This window comes from Apteryx mantelli, chromosome 7, assembly GCF_036417845.1.
Source record: "Apteryx mantelli isolate bAptMan1 chromosome 7, bAptMan1.hap1, whole genome shotgun sequence".
NCBI classification, from domain to species: Eukaryota; Metazoa; Chordata; class Aves; order Apterygiformes; family Apterygidae; genus Apteryx; species Apteryx mantelli.
Genome location: NC_089984.1, coordinates 2,771,626 through 2,789,387, shown reverse-complemented (window position 1 = coordinate 2,789,387; position 17,762 = coordinate 2,771,626). Strand labels below are relative to the sequence as shown.

The 17,762-nt window shown below is 42.5% G+C and overlaps 1 protein-coding gene across 2 annotated transcripts in view; it reads left to right on the top strand.

The window, feature by feature from the left end:
- The window catches only part of TUBGCP2 (tubulin gamma complex component 2), a 36,825-nt gene that overhangs the window by 756 nt on the left and 18,307 nt on the right, over window positions 1-17,762 (top strand). Inside the window, exons 2-10 of one of the 2 annotated variants that reach the window (XM_067299641.1) lie at window positions 1,205-1,375; window positions 2,953-3,081; window positions 4,383-4,559; window positions 8,338-8,497; window positions 9,752-9,959; window positions 11,015-11,214; window positions 14,746-14,935; window positions 15,815-15,960; window positions 16,610-16,790. In XM_067299641.1, the coding sequence (XP_067155742.1) occupies window positions 1,226-1,375; window positions 2,953-3,081; window positions 4,383-4,559; window positions 8,338-8,497; window positions 9,752-9,959; window positions 11,015-11,214; window positions 14,746-14,935; window positions 15,815-15,960; window positions 16,610-16,790 (1,541 nt within the window). In that variant the 5' untranslated portion in view covers window positions 1,205-1,225. Of the gene's footprint in view, window positions 1-1,204; window positions 1,376-2,952; window positions 3,082-3,686; window positions 3,881-4,382; window positions 4,560-8,337; window positions 8,498-9,751; window positions 9,960-11,014; window positions 11,215-14,745; window positions 14,936-15,814; window positions 15,961-16,609; window positions 16,791-17,762 lie in introns of those variants that run through there. The other variant, XM_067299642.1, reaches the window with a different exon arrangement.

Below are 17,762 nucleotides of genomic sequence, written 5' to 3'. Positions count from 1 at the left end.
AGGTCCTGGTGGACAGCAAAGTAGACAAGTCAGCAGTGTGCCCTTGCAGCAGCGAAGACCAATTCGTGGCCTGTTAGCCAAGAGCATTGCTCAGCAGGTTAACAAAAGTGACTATTCCAGTCTATTCGGCATTTGTGAGGCCACATCTGAAGCATCATGGCCAGTTTGGGGACCCTCCATGTGGGGGAAATATAAAGAAACTAGGCAGAGGCCACTAAGATGGCGGGGCTGGAGGCCAGGGCATATGAGGAGGGGCTGTGGGAACTGGGCTTGTTCAGCCAGGAGACCAGAAGGCAAAGTGCGATCCAACAGCATCTTCCACTACCTAAAGCAGTTAGAGAAGACATAGCCAGATTTTGCCCAGAAGTGCACAGCAAGTGTGCAAGTTGCAACAGCACAAGCCGCAACAAGGGAAATTCCAGTTGGATATTAGCAAAAGATGTTTCCCTGGGTGGATGGAATCTCCATCTCTGGAGATATTAAAACTTGGACTGGGCAAGGCCCTGAGCGACTTGCTCTTATTTGACTTTGTTTTGGGTGGAGGGTTGGACCAAGACTTTTGGAGGTTCCTTTCAGCCTAAATGATTTTGGTTTTTACCTTGAAAGTATTGCAAACCAAAAGTGTGGCCAGATGCTTGGTATTCTGCATATGTATGGTTTGAAACATTAAACTGTTTACTTGCGTGATGCCTCACTCTGTTTCTTCTGCAGCCATCATTTAAGTAACTTTGCAAAATTCAGTTCTTGTCTGTTAATGAAATGGGTAGTAAAATATAAAGGCCCATAAACTCAGAAAACTGCCTTCGGATAACTTCAGAGGCAGCAGCGTGGGTGGGCTGCTGAAGCCAGTAATTTCAGCTGTGTCTGCAGACTGTCAGTGCATGAATCAGTGGTTCTTGTGAAGACACAGCTTTCGTAACTTTTCCACCGCTGTGACTTCCAAAACAAAATTTCTTCTGCTGGTGTACCTGCACTTAAGTTAGCATTTGTGCCAGTATAGTTAGACCAGACAGGATGACAAAGTTTTTTTGTTTTGCTTACTTTCTTGTCTTCTCTCCTTACATGTGTTTCTTTGTTCCAGTCAAACGTTTTAGCAAACCTTGTAGGCTTATAATGCATATAGGAAATGTTACTTGTATGTGTATGCTTTCATGTGTAACAGTATAATAATAACTTACTGCCATTGTTTCTGCATCCTGTGGAGTTCGTAACCTTAGGTGGAAGTATGAGCGAGTTCCGCATTCATCACGATGTCAATGAGTTGTTAAGCCTGCTGCGTGTTCATGGAGGGGAAGGAGCCGAAGTATATATAGATCTTTTACAGAAGAATAGAACACCTTATGTTACCACGACTGTCTCTGCACATAGTGCTAAGGTGAGTGCTAATATATTGTAATCATCGTTGAGGTGTGTTTCAGATCCAATGGGAAAGCTGGATGTGACCTGCCTTTTGCATTCTCTGAAAGTGCTGAGATAACTTGTTTTGCACCCTCTTCTATGAGAACTTGTCTTCTGCAGGTATGGAGCTGGGCACATGTTGGGAGTAACAGCTGACTTGAGTTTTGCCTTAGAATGATGGTGAAGTCATATTGGCATTGGTAGGAAAGGGGTAATCTGGTATGGAACCTCAATCTTGGGTATAAAGTAGAGGTGTTCTCTCAGGAAGAAGGGCAATTCCTTGAATCTTAGAAAGATTGGTAGAAGAGTGTGAGGAAGATAGTTAAAACTGCAGGAAAAAGTTAAAAGAAAAGCCTTAGATTGTGCCTACAATGGTTGTTTCAAGTTCTAATTAGAAGGGCCAAAGTTTAGAGGATTAAAACAAATGAAGAACAGAAAATATGTATGAAATAACATGATGTGTACAATACCTGCTTTCTTTCCTGAATATCACCCAGGTATTAGGAATTTAAAGCCTGAAACTTTCCATGGCCAGGCATACTTCTGGGGTCATAATACTGCTTTTCATTGTCATCTTGAAAATCAGTCCATCAGACAAGTTATAAACAACAGAAAGTCTGAAAGTTCAGATGTTTGCAGCTTGCACTGCATGTTTTCCCTAGCTCCAGTCTGAAGTATCATTTATACTGACAGCTACAGATCATAACATTGTAGAAAGATTTAGGCTGCAGGCATATCCGGAGGTCTCCAATCCAACCCCTGCTTGCAGCAGAGCCCAAGGAACAGCTACATCAGGCTGCTCAGTTAAGTTTTGAATATCTCCAAGAGGTTCCTCGATCTCTCTGGGACTTGTTCCATGGCAACACTGTCACATGGGAAAGAACTGTTTCCTTAGAGCCAGATGGGATTTCCCATGTTGGAACTTGTGTTCGTGCTTCTGGTGCTTTTGCTGTGGCTCTCTGAGCAGAGTCTGGCCCCATCGTCTCCGTAACCCCTTTGGGCAGCAGAAGATGCAGCTGGATTCCCCCTTCACCTTCTCATCTCCCAGCTGAGCCAGCCCAGCTCCCACAGTCTCCCCTTGTACGCCGTGGCCTCCAGCCCCACTATCGTAGTAGCCCTGCACTGGACTCTCTCTGGCTTGGATATCTCTCTTGTAGTGGGGGCCCCAGACTGGACCCAGTATCCAGATGTGGCCTCACCCATGCCAAATAGAGGGGAATAATCCCTTAATAATGCTGCTGATATGAAATTATATTGCTTCAAACGGAGCATTTGCAAAGTGAGTCCTGCTCCAGTTCTTGCGCTTACCTTCCTCTTTTCTCTCCCGCAATCCCTTGTCTGCAGTTGAAGTGCTAGGACCCCCCATTACACCCCCCCCTCAGCATAATTATTAGTGGGAGACAAGTGCTGCATCATTCAGTCCAAAACCTATTCCCTAAAGTATTTTGGTAGCAGCAGCCTGCAACTTGTCACCTTCCTTGCCCAATGCTCCTCTCCGGAATGATGTGATAATAATATATATTATACCTTTAATATTAACATGGTGTCTTATAGGTAAAAATAGCAGAATTTTCTCGAACTCCTGAAGATTTTTTAAAGAAGTATGATGAGCTGAAGTCTAAAAATACAAGACATCTAGATTCCTTGGTATATCTACTGTCAAAGCTCACAGAAGACAAAGAGGTTTGTTTCTGCATTAGAAATGACTCTGTTCTAGGTATTCAGTAGTAGCAATAATGCAGTGACTTTAAGTACAGCACACTTTCTGGTGATAGCGTTCAATGAAAGACATTGAAATCAATAGACAATCAGTTATAATTAAAGCACTAGTGTGAATTATATGACTGAGGTTTTACTAAGATATTCATGTTAATCCTTTGGTTTCAGCTTCTTGTGAGTTTGGGAGGGAAAATCTATATAGGAGATGAATTTGCAGATACTTTGGTGTATGAAAGGGGGAAAAAAACATGGAATTGGCACCAAAGAAATTAGATTGAGATTTTTTTTAAGTAATGTTGCAAAGTTCAGGTTGTTTAAACCTGGCATTTGTATGTTTTACATGCTTAGAAGTATGTAGCATTTTGAGGGGAAAAAACCATCTTAAAACCATGTTAATTTACAGTGGTGCCTCCTTCGTATTTTCAGTTGTTAAAACCAGCTCACAAAGTGCTTGACTATTAAAAGTGAAGGGAAAAGTACAGCCAGAACCTCAAGAGAAGCTGAAGGAAGGGGGAGAACCTTTAACCTGTAACAGTATAGCTGCTTTTGTTACATTTTGACTGGTTCAGTGCTGGGAAGGGTCTGCAGCAAATGATCCTCTCTTGCCAAACTGAGAAGCGCTGCGGTCAGCCCAATGGAAAGGTCAGATTTCATTGATCCTGACACCATCATAACCATGGGAATTTAAAAACTGGTGCATGTGACCTGTAAGAAGTAACTCACTCAGTCCTTTAAGCACCACCACAATGGAACACATTTGATGGTACGTTGCTTTGGGGTTTCTGTCTTCTTCCTTCTTCATTTATAAAGAAAAAAGGGAATTTAAGTAAAAAATGTGCCTTGTCACAGCATATTTAATACCTTAAATCAAATTGGGAGTTAATGTTGACAACGAACAGCAGGAATCATTCTGTGTAGTTAAGCTGTGGATCTTCTTGCTGCAGGGCACTGTAGCTTCTAAAATTTCATGTAGGTTCAGAAAACACAAGGAAAATTTGTGGTACAAAATTTGAAGGGTGTTAACTGCAAAGGGAAGTTACTGAGCTATAGATTACTGGAAAGTATAAGAGTATTCTGCGGAAGTAGTGTTTCACGCTTAATCTGCTTTTACACTCCTCTCGATATGAACCACTGTAAGATGCAGGAGACTGGGACCGAAAGACCTTTGGTCTAGCTCAGTGCAACCGTTTTTATGATCTTATGTCTTTTGCTTTAGTTTGTGCTGACCAGCGTTCACAAAATCTGTTTTTTTCATGTATGTACAGACACTCCAGTATTTGCAACAAAATGCTAAGGAAAGGGCAGAACTTGCAGCAAATGCAGCAGCCAGTGGTAGCACGAATTTTTCCATTCCCTCATCTACCTCCAAGATATCTCTGCAGGAGCTTGAGGAGCTACGCAAGCAGCTAGGCAGTGTCACGGCCAGCTCCAGTGTACAGCAGGTACTGTTTCTTCCCTAGCCTTGGGCACAAGATCTCTCCCTGCTGCTCATGTATATAGCTGTGCTCTTAACTTTTATCCTCATGCACAATTATAAATGTTCCTATCTACACAGATAATCTAAACTAACTCTCAGATTTGATTTTTTGAATTATATTAAATATTTGTCTGTTCAAAATGAAAGTGGCCTTTTCTATTTAAGTGAATTAAGGCAAGCCAAATTTAGGCCTCTGCAGTCCTAATTGGTGGGGGTTAATGTAATTCCATTTTCCCCTTTCAGATGACTGCTTTAAGCTGTACTGACATTTCCTCTTCTGCCCGTAGCTGTGCTTGCTCTGGAGCTCAGCAGTCACTGTGGCTTGTCCCCATTCTCACTAGAATTTCTGCTCTCTGATACGTGGTTAAAATGCGTCGTGTAATCATTCCCTAAGTGAAGGCAGCCGTTCCCTCTGCTTAGCTGTTTGTGTGAGTATTCTTGAAACAAATGCTGCAAAATGATTCTTGTTAAAGTCAAGAAGGAGGAAAAAAATTCATCTAAAAGTTTAGGTAAAACCGGATCACTGCACAAAACAGATTTAGAAAACATTTATTTGTTTGTTTGTTTACAGTATTTATTTCAGTATCAGTAGGCAGGGAGGAGCAGAAAAGGATGATTATTACTTAAATTCAACCTTCCATTTTCCTGTAGTCATTTGTATAAATAACCATACCTAGCTACCCTGGGTCATTTTGGCTGAAGAAGATAATAGAAGCAATTGTTTGGGCTGTTGTATGAGCACAGCTGAAAGAGTGATGGAGAGAGGGGCTTAGAGGTCCGTAATGATCAACTGGACAATATGCACAAATGCTTCCATTTAGAATTTTGCAACTTACCTTCATCCCAGAGGCTGGTCCCTGCTCTCCCTTCTGATGTCTGGTTGCTAAAGTCTATCAAGGGACAGGCCTCCAGGCTCTGAATGTGGCTGACTGTCCCTGAAGACATAGGCCTACTTGTGAACACTCACAAACGATGTGTTGGGGTCTTCTCAATCTGCAGTGTCTGTTGTAGCAGTTCTGCGTCCTTGCTCAGTGGAGGCATATCTATCTCTGGACAGATCCCATATGGTGCACTGTCCAAGTTGATGAGATATATGTTTTACTCAGCTGCCCACCCTACAGAACTTTCTGCCCTATCTGGCCACATGGCAGCATTCACATTCCTGATGTATCATACCAGACTTTGCTGCTGAGGTCTCCAGCTGTGGCTGTGTATGGTTTATTGCCCATGCCAGCTCCCCAGCAGATGTGTAGTTGTTCTTCGGCCTGCGGAGATCTTTCTGTCCCACTGGCTGAGCAGAACTAACACTTGTCAGGGAATGCCCTTCCACCCCTGATGAAGATGATGACAGTAGATGCATCTGTCACCAAGTAGGGAGTTTGCTGTAGTGATCAGATCACTTCAGGCCATTGGTGGCTAGAAAAATGGGTTCTCCGTGTTCAGTGTTTTGAGACGCCTGCAAGGCCTGTCAGCATGAAGGACTGGGTATATGTGTGATGATGGAGAGTTCAACTCCTAAACGGAGGGAGACCGACACCTCCTCCTTTGTCAGGCCATGATGAAACTGGCCATGTTCCCTATACACCATACATGAAATAAATGTTTCCACGAGCTGTCTGCCTGACTCATCCAAATCCTTCACAGCTGATCTAAGTCAAGTGGTTGATGTAGATCATGAAGGGAAGATAAATTTGCAGTAGGATAACTGATCTCTCTGTTACAATTTGTGTTCAGACTTGCTCAAAGAAGAGAGAAAAGTGGTGTTCTCTGGCACATGTAGTTCAAATAGATAAGTTGATTTCTTCTTGATCTTCTCCTTTGAGTCACAGATACGATTCTGTGACTGAGAGGAACTGAAATGGAAATGCAAGCACTCTATTTTATTTGCCAGTACTCTATTTTATTTGTCATTCACTGAAGAGAAAGAAGGGAGGAGCAAAAACATGTTTTCTGGGAATAATGGGAATGGAAACCTGTCCAGTCTCATGTCACCGAACATAAATACCCTCAACAATTTGTGTTCTTCTGGCCTACATGTATCAAACACTATTGACCACCTCTCAGCCTTAGCTTACTGTACTGACTGGATTCCACAGATTCTGCTCACTGGCTGTCTATAATTGTTTCATTAAAAAGATTTGTGCCTCTCTGCTATTCCATGTATACTTCCTTCAGGCCTAGAACCTGAGAGCTGGACCTCTGAGAAAAGGCCTGGCGCTCATGGCTATTGAGTCAGTGTGGCCATATCAGATCACATAGTTAAAGTATCTTGATGCAGAGTTTCTGCTAGAGCTGCTTCCCAAGAGGTCTGTCTCTGGGAGGTAATAACTGCAGTTACCCTTGCCGTTAGTTCTGTAAGACAACAGTCAGAATGGTAAAGTTGCTTTCCCAGTGCTATCCTAGCCATCTGTGACTCCAGTACACCCACTATCAAAATTAAGTTTCATTAGTCTGACTGGAATTTAGTTAGCTCATTTCTCCAGCACCTTACAAAATCATTCCAACTACATCTCCTTTCTAGAAGCCCACTTGTGCACTGGCGCAGTCTCTGGAGTGATCTTGTCACCATAATTGATACTGAAGGATGTGAGGGTCTCCCTTGAGCTATTTGTGATCCTCATGGCACCATCTTCACCTGGCATGGAGGATAAGTGCTAGTGTTTCCACAGATAAGTAGCAGCATTGGTGGAAGGAACTTCTGGGGGTTTCTTGTCCAGCCTCTTGCTCACAGCAGAACTGTCACTCACACTAGATCAGGGTGGCTGTGGCTTTGCCCACCGAGGCCTGAAGCACCCCTGGGTGGAGATCCCTCACTTCCCTGGTGGCCTGTTCCAGAGCTGCTCCCTGCCCCAGAGAAGACTTATTTCCTCTTGTCCAGTCTGAATATTGCAAGGTGCAGCTTGTCTGTTGCCTCTTGTATCACCTGTCACTGCTGACAGGAGTTTGGCTCCATCCATCTTGGTACTTGCTCTTTCCATAATCATGGGCTGTTCCTAGATCACCCCTTCACCTTCTCTTTGCCAGACCCAGCAAAGCCCAGCTCTCTTCACCTCTCCTCACTGGTTGTGTGCTCTGGGTTCGGTGTAAACCCACTTGTTGCCTCCCCTCCCTGGCATCAAGGCTGTGGTGCAGAGAGCCTTTTGACTCAGTTGACATTCACTGAGCTCAACGATGAGCTCTCTCTGTCTCGATGGAAGTGGGCACTGTCATTGCTAAAGATACCACATGCAGCTTCATCTGCATGACAGTGGCAAACTGCCATCCTATCATGTAGGCTTTTAAGCACCAGGCTGACACCTGAGGGCCGTGTTTTCAATCCTGGGAGTTTTATCCAGGCTGTCATTGAATCCTGAATCTTTGTAAACTATGAAGCCTTCCCAAATTGAGTCTTGCTGCCTAGTGCTTGTGCTTGTCCCCATTCTGCTCTTGTATGTGTCCTGTAGCACCTAGACTGCTGGAGAGGGTTGCAGAAAGGCATTATTTGATGTATCCGCCAATCCATTTTTTTGGGTAAAGGAAGGACAACTACATAAAATACCAGTGAGCTCTGCAGCACTGAGACCAGTAGACTAGATGGTACTAGAAGATCAAATCCTATACCATGCTACTAAAAGACCAGCTATTCCACTTCTTGTTCTCAAGTGACTGGTTTACAGTCAATTTCTGCTTAAAATTCAAAATTTCCATTTGGACTTCTGAAAATGTCTCTGGTTTTCCCTCTTTCTTTCTTTTTTTTCCAACAGCCTCTTGAGGTTACACGAAAAATGCTCCGAGATAAGCAAAACAAGAAGAATTCTGGTCAGCCCATTCCAATATTTCCATCCTGGGTGTATGAGAGACCTGCACTTATTGGTGATTTCTTAATTGGCACCAGTTTAAGCACCGACACCACGGTACCTATAGGTACGTGATACACAGGGAAAATTGCTTTAACGTTTTATGTTTTGTACTTGTTCAGAAGTGTCATTCAGATTTCATCATACTCCAGATGAAAGCAAAACTTGGCTCCTTGGACTCTGCAGAAGTGCAGGGCTCAGGAAAAAAAAGCCTTGTTATTTTCTTCACAGTTTCTCCTGTAATGAATTCCAGCCCCATATCCATCCATGCGATCTAATCTGTGTTTTGAGTTTCCTAGTCCTTTTTCTGTTTTAAGTCATAGCCTTCATAAAACCCTGCTGTAGGAGTATCACATCTGTCTCCTCAGCTGAAAAATCTGGAGTAGTACCTGCCAAGAGAGCATTCACCAATCCATCCAGCTCAGTATCCTCTCCAGCAAGGCTATAACAACCTCCCATGATTTGCTGTCTGTCTCCTAGCCAGAGCAGCAGGGACTGATCTCTCACTGTTGTGTCAGCTTTAAGCTGAGCTGTGTGTAGTTATTTATTTGTAAACTAGATTTAAAATCTTTTTCTTAAAGCAGAGCAGCTGGGTTAGAGATTTTCCACTTTCCATTCCACAAGAAAGTGGAGGCTCCTGAAAGAAACCTGTAGCTTCTTCCAGATGTGGATTTAGGCTGTGTCTAAGGGAGGAAATAAAAACTGTAGGCACTCTTGCAGGTGCCCCTAAATAGCTTATCCACCAGTACATTTCTGCTGGGGCTTCCTGGAATGTGTAATGAGGGTTTGCTTCTAGCAAGCACAGGAATCATTTGGTCTCTGAAAGTTTGGGAATGGCCACTACAGCCTTTCTGCATATGGATCTTCTGGCTTATTTTTTCCTCTGGTGTCCTGATTCAGGTAGCAGGGCTGAGTGTTTCCCTGTTGTCAAATGGTTCTTGTAGCTGCATGGGAATTTTGAGTGTGTTTGATGCTTATGTTTTATAGTATATTCTTTTCTTCAAGGCTTTTGACCTTTACGTGGCTGAAACTCTCAGTCATATCTTCACTTAAAAGGTTTTTTCCTAGAGTATGTCTAGAAACCTGTGGCGCTACAAGTCCTCTGGTGTCCAAAAGTGTCCTAGAAAGCGAGGCAGATGATTTTGAAATTGACCCTAACTCAGGTTTATTTCTCTGTATCTTGGTTCGACTGTGCGTGAGCTTCTTTTGAATGATGGTACGTCTTCCTTTCAAGTTTCAGGTACTAGATCAAAAGGGAGTGAATGGAAGTACTATGGCATGTTCAGATTGTGTTCTTTTTTTGTCCTCTCTTTTCAAATAGGTACTTTGCCATTAGCCTCCCAAGAATCCATGATTGTGGAGGACTTGTTATACGTTTTGATTGGTGTGGATGGAAGATACATCACAGCACAGCCTCTCATAGGCAGGCAGAACCGAGCATTTTTAGTAGATCCGAACTTGGACTTGTCCATCAAAGAGCTGGTGACCAGAATTCTTCCTGTAGCAGCAAGTTACTCTGCTGTCACCAGGTACCAAGCTGACGTTTTTTCGCATAGGAGGATGTTCTCTTCTGAGCATCACGTTGTAGAATGGAGCTAGAGAATCTGTCATTTGTGCAGGTGGTAGCTTCAAAGCTTAATTTAAATATATTGGGATATCAAATAAAAATGACAATTCTTCAAAGTGGTTATGGTTATGATTCTTGTTGCTGGCTTTCTCCTCTGTGCTGCCAGTTCATTTCTGTGTTCACCTTACCTTTGTTTTCTCCAAGCTGTGTCTTGGTATGTTAAGGCAAGTGGCAAATAGGATCTGTCTGTTTATTCTGTTTTGTCTCTTCCTATTCTGCTATGGTTTTCTTCTTGTTTCCTGCTTTTTGTTTTCCTCTGGGTGTCTAGGACTGAGACAACTTTCATGTCTGCTGCAGAGCAGGAGGACCTACTGCTCCATAGAGGCTGGTAGCTACAAGGTGCACCTCACTAACAGCAGATACTTGTGATATAGATGTCTGCATCTGATCTAAACTCCCTAAAAGATCAGCAAAGAGGCAGAAGTGTGTTTTAGGAAATGACTTGTCTAATCTTTTACCTGTGTTCCTGCAGATGAGATGAATTGTGTTCAGCAGCATCTGTCTCTTTCCACTAATGCAGGTGAAGCCATCTAAATCTGATCAGGTGAATCCTCTCTGTGGCATATTGAGTCAGAAGCTAGCAGTAGTTCTCCAGCAGCTGGATCTACCACATTGCTTCCTTTTGAGATCTTTTCCTATCCTCTAATATACTGCATATGCAATCACCTTGCAAATCCCGTCTCTGACTTTTTATATACTGGTTTTGCAAATAATTCTAGATTCCCTGTGATTTGAGAGGAAGCATTTTCACACAGCTTTCAAAACTGGGAAATGCAGTGATAAGAAATAGGCAGGGAGACAGAGAGCAAATACAGCACCTGAAACTCCATTTGAAGACTAGTATGCTTTGCAATACATGGTTGTACTCTCAATGCTTATGCAATGTTCTAAAGATAAAATTCCTGAAAGCTATAGAAATAGCCTTGCCCAAAAGAGTTTCCATTTTTCATTTTGCAGGTTTATAGAGGAAAAGTCTTCCTTTGAGTATGGACAGGTAAATCATGCTTTGGCTGCAGCTATGCGGACCCTAATTAAAGAATACATGATACTTATTACCCAGCTGGAACATCTTCAGAGACAGGGACTTCTGTCACTGCAGAAACTCTGGTTTTATATCCAGCCCACAATGAGGACCTTGGAGATTCTTGCCTCACTTGGTAAGTTCCAAAAATGCAGTCGTTACTTTTTGGCAGGTGCATGACAGGAACTTCTGAAAACTCTATGGAGTGGTCATACATACAGGGCATGCATCAGTTTAATTTTGTGTTGTATTAAAGCAGAAAGCCAAGGGAAATTGTACTTCTAAGAGCACTGCTCTTTTCTAAGAGAGTTCACATGTACTTTGTCACACCGTGCGTGTGTGTGTGTGTGTGTACCATGCTATGTCAGACGGGAAATGTTTCCCTCTGCAGTGTCTGTAGACAGCAAACTGCTTCCTTCTTCCCACACAGAGTTGATTTCCACTAGTGTCTACTCTGTTAACCAGCAAGAGAGAGCATGAGAAAGTTGGTTCTGTCAGGAGATATTGAAGCCCTGGAGACGGGAAATTGCCAATGAGATACAGCTCAGTGATTCGTCTTAGTGCCTTCAGTGGTCTTGCAGATGATCTCACCAAGTCTGAGATTCTGGATCAGGAATTTGAAGTCCAGTCCACTGTTCTGATAGATTTTTTTTCTCAAGCAAGAATAGTCAAAATGAACTTATTTGACATCAAGGAGCATCACAAGTTCTCATCAAGACTAGGCAGCAGCTTGGGATCCCTCGGATCTCATGCCTTCCTGTGGTCAGCAGACTTCTGCTATATATTTCTTCTTCAATCCCTTTGTTTCCATAGAATCTCTTCACATTTCAGAGAGAGCACTGGTGATTTGTATTTGTTCTAATCTGTCTGTGGCAGTGCTGATTCTGGGATCTGCTTCATTGTCTGTTCAGTATCTGAGTATTCTGACTCTTCTCCTGAATCTGCTGTCTTCAGAATCTGGCTAAGTCCTTCAGCATGCTCTCAGGATCCTCATTTTTCAGTATGGGTTACAGATGATTCTTGGTAATGGACCAGTCGTACTCTCTTGTGTTCTAAATTGTTCTTGCTGATAACTGGACGGTGTCCACTAGACAGATATATTTTTCTTGGACTCAGGTCTCAGCATTTTTCTGCCTCTTCCATTGCTTTGATCCCAGCTATTTTGGGATACCTTTTCAAACTGAATCATTCGCCCTTCCTCTAGCTATATGAAAATTTGTCTGGCAGGTGTGTCAGCTCGCTATCCTGCAGTTGTTCAGATTTCTGTTTTCATATCCCACAGTTGATAAAAATTATTGACAGGGATTGATTCAGTGGAGAAGTACATGAATACAATGTACAGAGGGTTTTGAATTTGTTTTTTAATGAGTCAGCTGCTGGATTCTTACCCCTTTCTTCTTTTGCTTTCCTTGTAGCTGTCACATCAGCCAGAAGAGCTGGGGGAGATTGAGGCAGTTACATCTGTCTCTATACGTTGTCTTCCTCAAAGACAGGTTATCTTCCAGGTTTGCATAAGCAAGTGCTGCAGATGGTGTAGAGTACATCTTGCTAAGAAATAAAACTTCCATTGCCTACTCTCAAAACCTTAATTTATAAGGCTGAATCTGTCCTTCAAACCCTTGTCATGAGGAAGGTCCATCCTTTTCACCTTCACAATCCAGGCCTTTCAGATCAGTTGTTTCTGCCACTGCTGTCTCCGCTCAGCTTCTTACCAAGTGCATCTCCAGCTGTGTGTGGATGTATGATTGCAAACAGATTCAAGTAGAAGGAAAGTCTGGAAGCCTCTAGTTGAGCCCCTTGATCACAGCATGGCCAACACCACAGCTACAGCAGTTTGCTTGGGGCCATGTCCAGGTGAGTCTGAGCAGTCCTCAAGGATGGAGGTTTCCCCACTGCTCTGGGCCCTGCCCCATGGCTTCACCACCCTTGTGAGGTTTTTTTCTGTATCTCCCACTGCACCTTCCCTTGCTGTAACTTTTGCCCCTTGCATCTTGTCCCCTATCTTGTCACTGTGCTCCTCCAAGAGGAGTCTCATACCATCTTCTCTAGAACCATCCATTAGATAGCGGAAAAATGCTGTTAGATACCCCTCTGCTTCACTTTCTTTTCTCCTGGCTAACAAGCCTAACTCCCTCAGGTTCTCCTTGTATTCCTGGGCACCAGCCCCCCATCTTAAATAGCTTGTCCTGGACTCTCTCCATTTTGACAACATCTCTTTAGTACCAGGGATCCCAAACTGAACACAGTGTTCCAAGTGCGGTCTCACCAAAGCTGAGTAGAGGTGAATAATCGCTTCCCTCAGTTTGCTGGCTACCTTCTTGGCAATGCAGTTGGTCTTCATTGCTGCAAGGAAATGTGGCTGACCCCTGATCAACCGGTTATCCACCAGGTTGTTCTCTCGGAGCTGCTCCCCAGCTAGTCAGTCCCAGCCTGTACTAATGCCTGAGGTTGTTGGTCACAGATGCAGGACTTTGCATCTCTCCATGGGGTAGCATTAGCAGAGTAAGTGCTTGTAGCCATTGTGTTTGTGCATTTATATGTGGACTACCTCAAAGAAGAAAAAAGGATTTCATCTGCCTTCACCCCCACAAAAATATCTTTGAGATAGCATTGCATCGAGAAGACATGCTTCTACATGCCCTGCGCCAGGCAGAGTGGAGGGACAGAGCATGCCCTCTTTGGATACCTCAGAAGAAAACTGTACTGTGCTGTGTGGCAAGGCACAAGTATAGCCCATTTGAGACCGCACATGTTTTCTGCACATCTCAGAGGACTTCCGGGCAGATAACCACTCTGCGATAATCCAGAAGAGGAGTGAGTTGCAGCAGTTTTATAACTGCTGTTTGAATACTTTAATTTCTCGCTTAATTGTATTGTTGCCTTGATAATGTTGGTTAGTTAAACTTTTTTGTGAGAAGATTTTTACATTTCTCTCAACTCAGTCCAGAGAATTTATTTCCAAATAAAAATCTGTTCTGTGTGGAATCTGGACTTGGATGATCCCTCTTGCTATTCACATTTCCTGAAATTGTTTTTTTGGAATGCAACAGTAGGTCAACTAAGTTAAGGTTTAACTCAGTCTGAAACTCACAGTGGTACTGTATTCTTCTTTCCCTATCCCTTACATCCCTTTTGTAATGGCAAAATACAAATGTCACAACCACCTATCTAAATCCAGGTGTGTCAACAATATGCATGGCTAGCTCAGTATTATGGTGGAGAACAGAAGTGCTTTTGAGATCAGAGGTCCCTTTAGCAAGTCACTCAAATATGTGATTCTTTAGTTAGCATCTGGAAGACAAATTACTGTACACATTCTCTTCTGTCTAGAAGCCCTTTGGACTCTGAGCCACCAGATACATTGTGTCTACCTGAGTTTAATTCTGCTTACCTGGAAGGTTGATTTTGGTTGTTGCTTTTTTACAATGTGGATCGTTCGGATTTTCATTTCAGGATGTTTCAGGATGTTTGTGTAGTGGAATGGCCTTGTACCTTCATCAGTGTGCTCTCTCTACAGGAGGGGTCTACATCTGACTTCAAAATTTGCGACTTAAGGTGGTCAGCTAATCAACTGCTAACTTCATTACTTTTACCCACATAACCGGGGCAATTAATCTGTGCATTTAAATGAAGAGCTTTAAAATACATCTATATTTTTAAATTTTAGCTACTTCTGTGGATAAAGGTGAGTGTATGGGAGGATCAACCCTGAGCTTACTCCATGACAAGACTTTCAATTACACGGGAGACAGCCAGGCCCAGGAGCTGTGTCTGTACTTAACCAAGGCAGCCAGTGTGCCTTATTTTGAAATTTTGGAAAAGTGGATATATCGAGGCATCATTAATGATCCATACAGGTAAAGAACAGTTAAGGATTTTTTTTTTTTTTGGCTTTTACTTTTTAATGCACATATGCTCTGTAGCGTCTGCATAGCCTGGCAGGCAGCAGTATGTAGATGAGGCAACATTGCCAGGAAGGGGAACTGTTGGAGTGTGCTTACCTGCATTTCTTATTTGATTCAGTGGTCATACATTCAGAGGTGTTGTCACTTGCTTTATTTGTCCAAATTAAAGGAAATTATGTGCAAAAGTCCACAACACAACAGTTCAAATCCATAATCCACTCAAATGCCACCTTTCCCATGCCTGTCCCCCTTTATGTGTGTTCCCCTCTAACATCCTCATCCTTGTCAGGATGGGGGTGAGACCTTTTCTCATGGAGCATGACTGTATTAATTCATTGGCTCTATGCTAAATGTGGTCCACTAACAGAATAATCTGGTAGGAACTAACAACACTCTTGTAAGTTTCTTAGCTTTTATAGAATTATTTAAAGCATTTTTCTGTGTTTAATAGAATATGCAGCATTTCTATTTCCCACATTTTCAGAAACCTGTGCGGGGGGAGGAAATTGAAGTTAAAATAGCTAAAAAGAATTCCTTCCTGATGGTGAGAAGGCAGAGAAGGGCCAGCTTCCTCACCTATGCACTGACAGCTGAATATTTAGACTTGGTTTGTGGGCCCTATAAAATTCTGTTGTAATGGATTGCAGATTAACACAGACACTGAATAATGCTTCTCCTGTGTCTACAAATACAGACTAATTTCAGTTCCTGATTGGAATGTATCTTCATGAGACCTTATTTCTGATAGATCATATTACCAGTTGGCAGGTTAAAAAAAGTAATCCTCATTGTACCAATTCCTGCTTCTCAACACGTGCTTTAACTGTTCAGTGAGTTCATGGTGGAAGAACATGAGTTGCAGAAGGAGAAGATTCAGGAAGACTATAATGACAAGTATTGGGATCAAAGATACACTGTTGTTCAGCAACAGATTCCCTCATTCTTGCAGAAGATGGCTGACAAAATCCTAAGCACAGGTAGGTGAAGATATGCTTCTGATGTAAGAACACTCTGAGGTAAGCGTTGTCGTTCTTTATGTAAAGACTCAGTAAATGTTATCATGCTTTGCCAGTTTATGGGGCTGCAGCTTCTCAGAAGAACAGAAAAATCAGGAAAAAAAAGAAAACCCAAATCCTGTAAGTAAAACAAAATGTGGGAAGGAGTCCAGCAGGAAGGGGAACTTGTCGTGTTACTGCTCTGTGTTTCAGGGGTACAGCTAGCTAGATGGAGCTGCATGACTGATGTTTGAACATGCTGAGTTTTAATTTGGACACTTAAATGAAACATGCCACCTGATGGTTACCATTATTCTTTGTCAAAAGTACTGTCTGGTAGCTGCTTCCAAAATGCAGCACCAGATTTCTGAGGTTTCCAGATGCGTGCAAAGGTGTTTTCCCACCACTGGGAAAAGAAACCATTTCTGAATCCTTAAGCATGATGTTAGCAGCAGAAGTTAAAATCCTGTCTTTTCTTAAAAGATATTTGAATTCTTTCCAGCTTTCAGTACAACTTAATGTAAACATTTCAAAACATCTCTTCTACTTGAAAACAGTGAATTGAAAGTTTCCCTGTTGGAGAGATGTATAGTTGGTATGAATATGGGTCATTATTTCTTCTTGCTTCTAGGGAAATATTTAAATGTTGTGCGAGAATGTGGACGTGATGTTACCTGCCCCGTGGCTAAGGAGGTCATCTATACTTTAAAAGAGCGAGCATACGTGGAACAAATAGAAAAAGCATATAACTATGCTAGCAAAGTTCTTCTTGATTTCCTAATGGAAGAGAAAGAGCTGGTGGCTCACCTAAGGTTTGATTTACGTTACTAAATTTAGTAAAGTTTAATAGTTAGCTTCTAATAGCAAACATAAGATTTTAAAGTTAGCTTTCTTTCTATGGGATATTATTATTGAATTTTCTCTGCTTTCATTAGAAATGTTGGCCTGAAAAAAATAAGGTTTGTTTTTTTTCCTGGGGAAAAAAAATAGTGTAGAGTCATAGAAATATTGGGTGGAAGGGACATCAGTTTCCCTATGTGAATCAAGTTTTTAGTTTGTTTTTATCTTCAGAAAATGGTAAAAAAGGGAACCTAAATATCCAGAAGACCAAGACAACAACAAATAGGTAGAAAACTGTAATGGATAGCTGCCTGTAAAATAGTTTGCAGGTGGGCCATAACCTGGTACTAGAGGTTCTGCTTCAAGCCAGTCACACAGACAGTGAAAAAAAGTGGTCTGAGCTTCATGGAACAAACCTTCTAAGGGAAGCAAGAGAAGCTGCTGATCAGGAGACATAAGCTGTAACAGTAATGGCAACTGAAGTGAATGTGCCTAGCAGGCTGAGTGAGATTGCTTTGGGCCTGCTTTTTGCTAGGTCTGAAGAAGTTGTAGTCACAACAGAGGTATCTGCTCCAAAACTGGGAACACGACAGCTCCAGCTGAGTTGGTGGGAGGGATTACGAGCTGAATGGAGGAACTGGATAGAGGGGAAACCTGAAGATCCATGGTTCATTCCTTTGAAACTGATACCTGCCTGTGAAAGCCACCAGAGAACGTCCTGTTTCATAACAGGTCATGAAAGCCGCCTGAGACCTGCCAATCATTAAGAAGATTCTACCTAGCCTTGCTAATGTCTGTCATCTTTCCAGACCCCCTTTCCTTAACAGGACTGTTGAAAAGATACTGGTCTCCAAGTTCTAACAGCATGTATCCTCTCTTGGGGCACAGTATAGCTTCAGCTTAAGCTGTTGCTCAGCCTCTCCAGCTGGGACTGATGTCTGTGA